General features: G+C 38.7%; 1 protein-coding gene across 1 annotated transcript in view; it reads left to right on the forward strand.

Moving 5' to 3' along the window:
* Positions 1-1,114, forward strand: part of LOC110446802 (cytochrome P450 2C30-like) — a 13,732-nt gene extending 12,618 nt beyond the window's left edge. The window contains exon 3 of the mRNA XM_021492113.1: positions 934-1,114. Within this exon, the coding sequence (XP_021347788.1) occupies positions 934-1,030 (97 nt within the window). The 3' untranslated portion in view covers positions 1,031-1,114. The remainder of the gene's footprint in view (positions 1-933) is intronic.
* Positions 1,115-1,412: the final 298 nt, after the last annotated feature.

A 1,412-nucleotide genomic window follows, 5' to 3' on the forward strand; every position in this document is an offset into this window, starting at 1 on the left:
CCCCTCCCCCTGTGTGCAAGATGCATGCGTGTAGTGTATGCGTGTGTGTTTTGGGAGGCTGCGATATGTTCGTGTTCGTCTCCTTGTGATAGCGCGTAACTGATGCCGACTTTATAGTGCTACCTCACTGAAACATACTGCCGAAGACACCTAGCAGGACACCCCACCCGGTCACGTTATACTGACAACGGGCGAACCAGTCGTACCACTCCTAAATTGATTTCCAGAGTCAATATATCAGCATACGTTGAATATGAGCATACATATTTCTAAGAAGAAAATTCTTTTTCGGTGTCCTTAATTGCATTTCTTTTTTACGTTACAGACGACAACCTCCTTCTTTGTATCTCGGATATTTTCGTAGCAGGGACTGAAACGTTATCAACTACTCTCTATTGGGCAACCCTCTTTCTAGTTTGTTACCCACATGTACAAGACAAAATGAGGTCAGAGATACAGAAAGAGGTTGGGATGAATCGTCTGCCCTGTCTCAGTGACAAGTCAAACTTGCCCTACTCAGAAGCAGTCCTTAATGAGGTTCTGCGTTGCGGTAATATTATGCCCTTTTCTCTCCCTCACACTGTTACGAAAGATATAGTCATTGACGGATTTACGATTCCAAAAGGAGCATACGTTGCACCTAACACAGGTTCGGTCCTAAACGATCCTATTGAGTTTGAGAATCCGGAACGTTTCTATCCTGAGAGATTCATCGACAGTAATGGAATGCTATTTGGAAACGAAAAGGTGGCTTTGACGTTTTCCATATGTAATACACCATGTCAGATTAATATGTTAAATTTCCCTTTTTATGCTCATTTACTTATATTTTCGGTATCTAAAACAATAGATGTCATATCTAGTCAATTCAATAAACATGTATTCTATGTATTTTGAACATTCACTGCTTCTTTGCTCTTTTTTTTCAAAAAGGAAAACGAGTCTGTATTCGAGAATCGATAGCCCGAATGGAACTCTTCTGCTTTTTGACATCATTGGTACAACGCTTTCGGCTGCTGCCCGAAACTGATGGTGTTTTTCCAAGTCTTGATCGAATCGAAGGAACTGTCGGATCGCCAAAATATTTCAACGTTCGAGCCTTTAAAGTTCACAATGGATAAATTCAACATCCTCATCTTTGACCAATCTATATGTTGAATAGCCAAACTGGTGTCTTCAAAAATGGTATTTTAAAACCTACGCCTTGTCAATATAATAAAATGTCTTTTCATTGATTTTGGTGTAATCTTGGATTTTGCTGCATTTCTTTTTCTTATTATTTCTTTCTTATTTTCATTCATACTTTCTTCATTTTCCTCTCATAACTATTGTTATTGTTCTTCCAATTAATAGTTTCCTGTGTTTTTCACATACATATCTGGCATAATACTGATGAAACTTCACGTCAGTAT

The sequence above is a fragment of the Mizuhopecten yessoensis genome, unplaced genomic scaffold (genome assembly GCF_002113885.1).
Source record: "Mizuhopecten yessoensis strain PY_sf001 unplaced genomic scaffold, ASM211388v2 scaffold3005, whole genome shotgun sequence".
NCBI classification, from domain to species: Eukaryota; Metazoa; Mollusca; class Bivalvia; order Pectinida; family Pectinidae; genus Mizuhopecten; species Mizuhopecten yessoensis.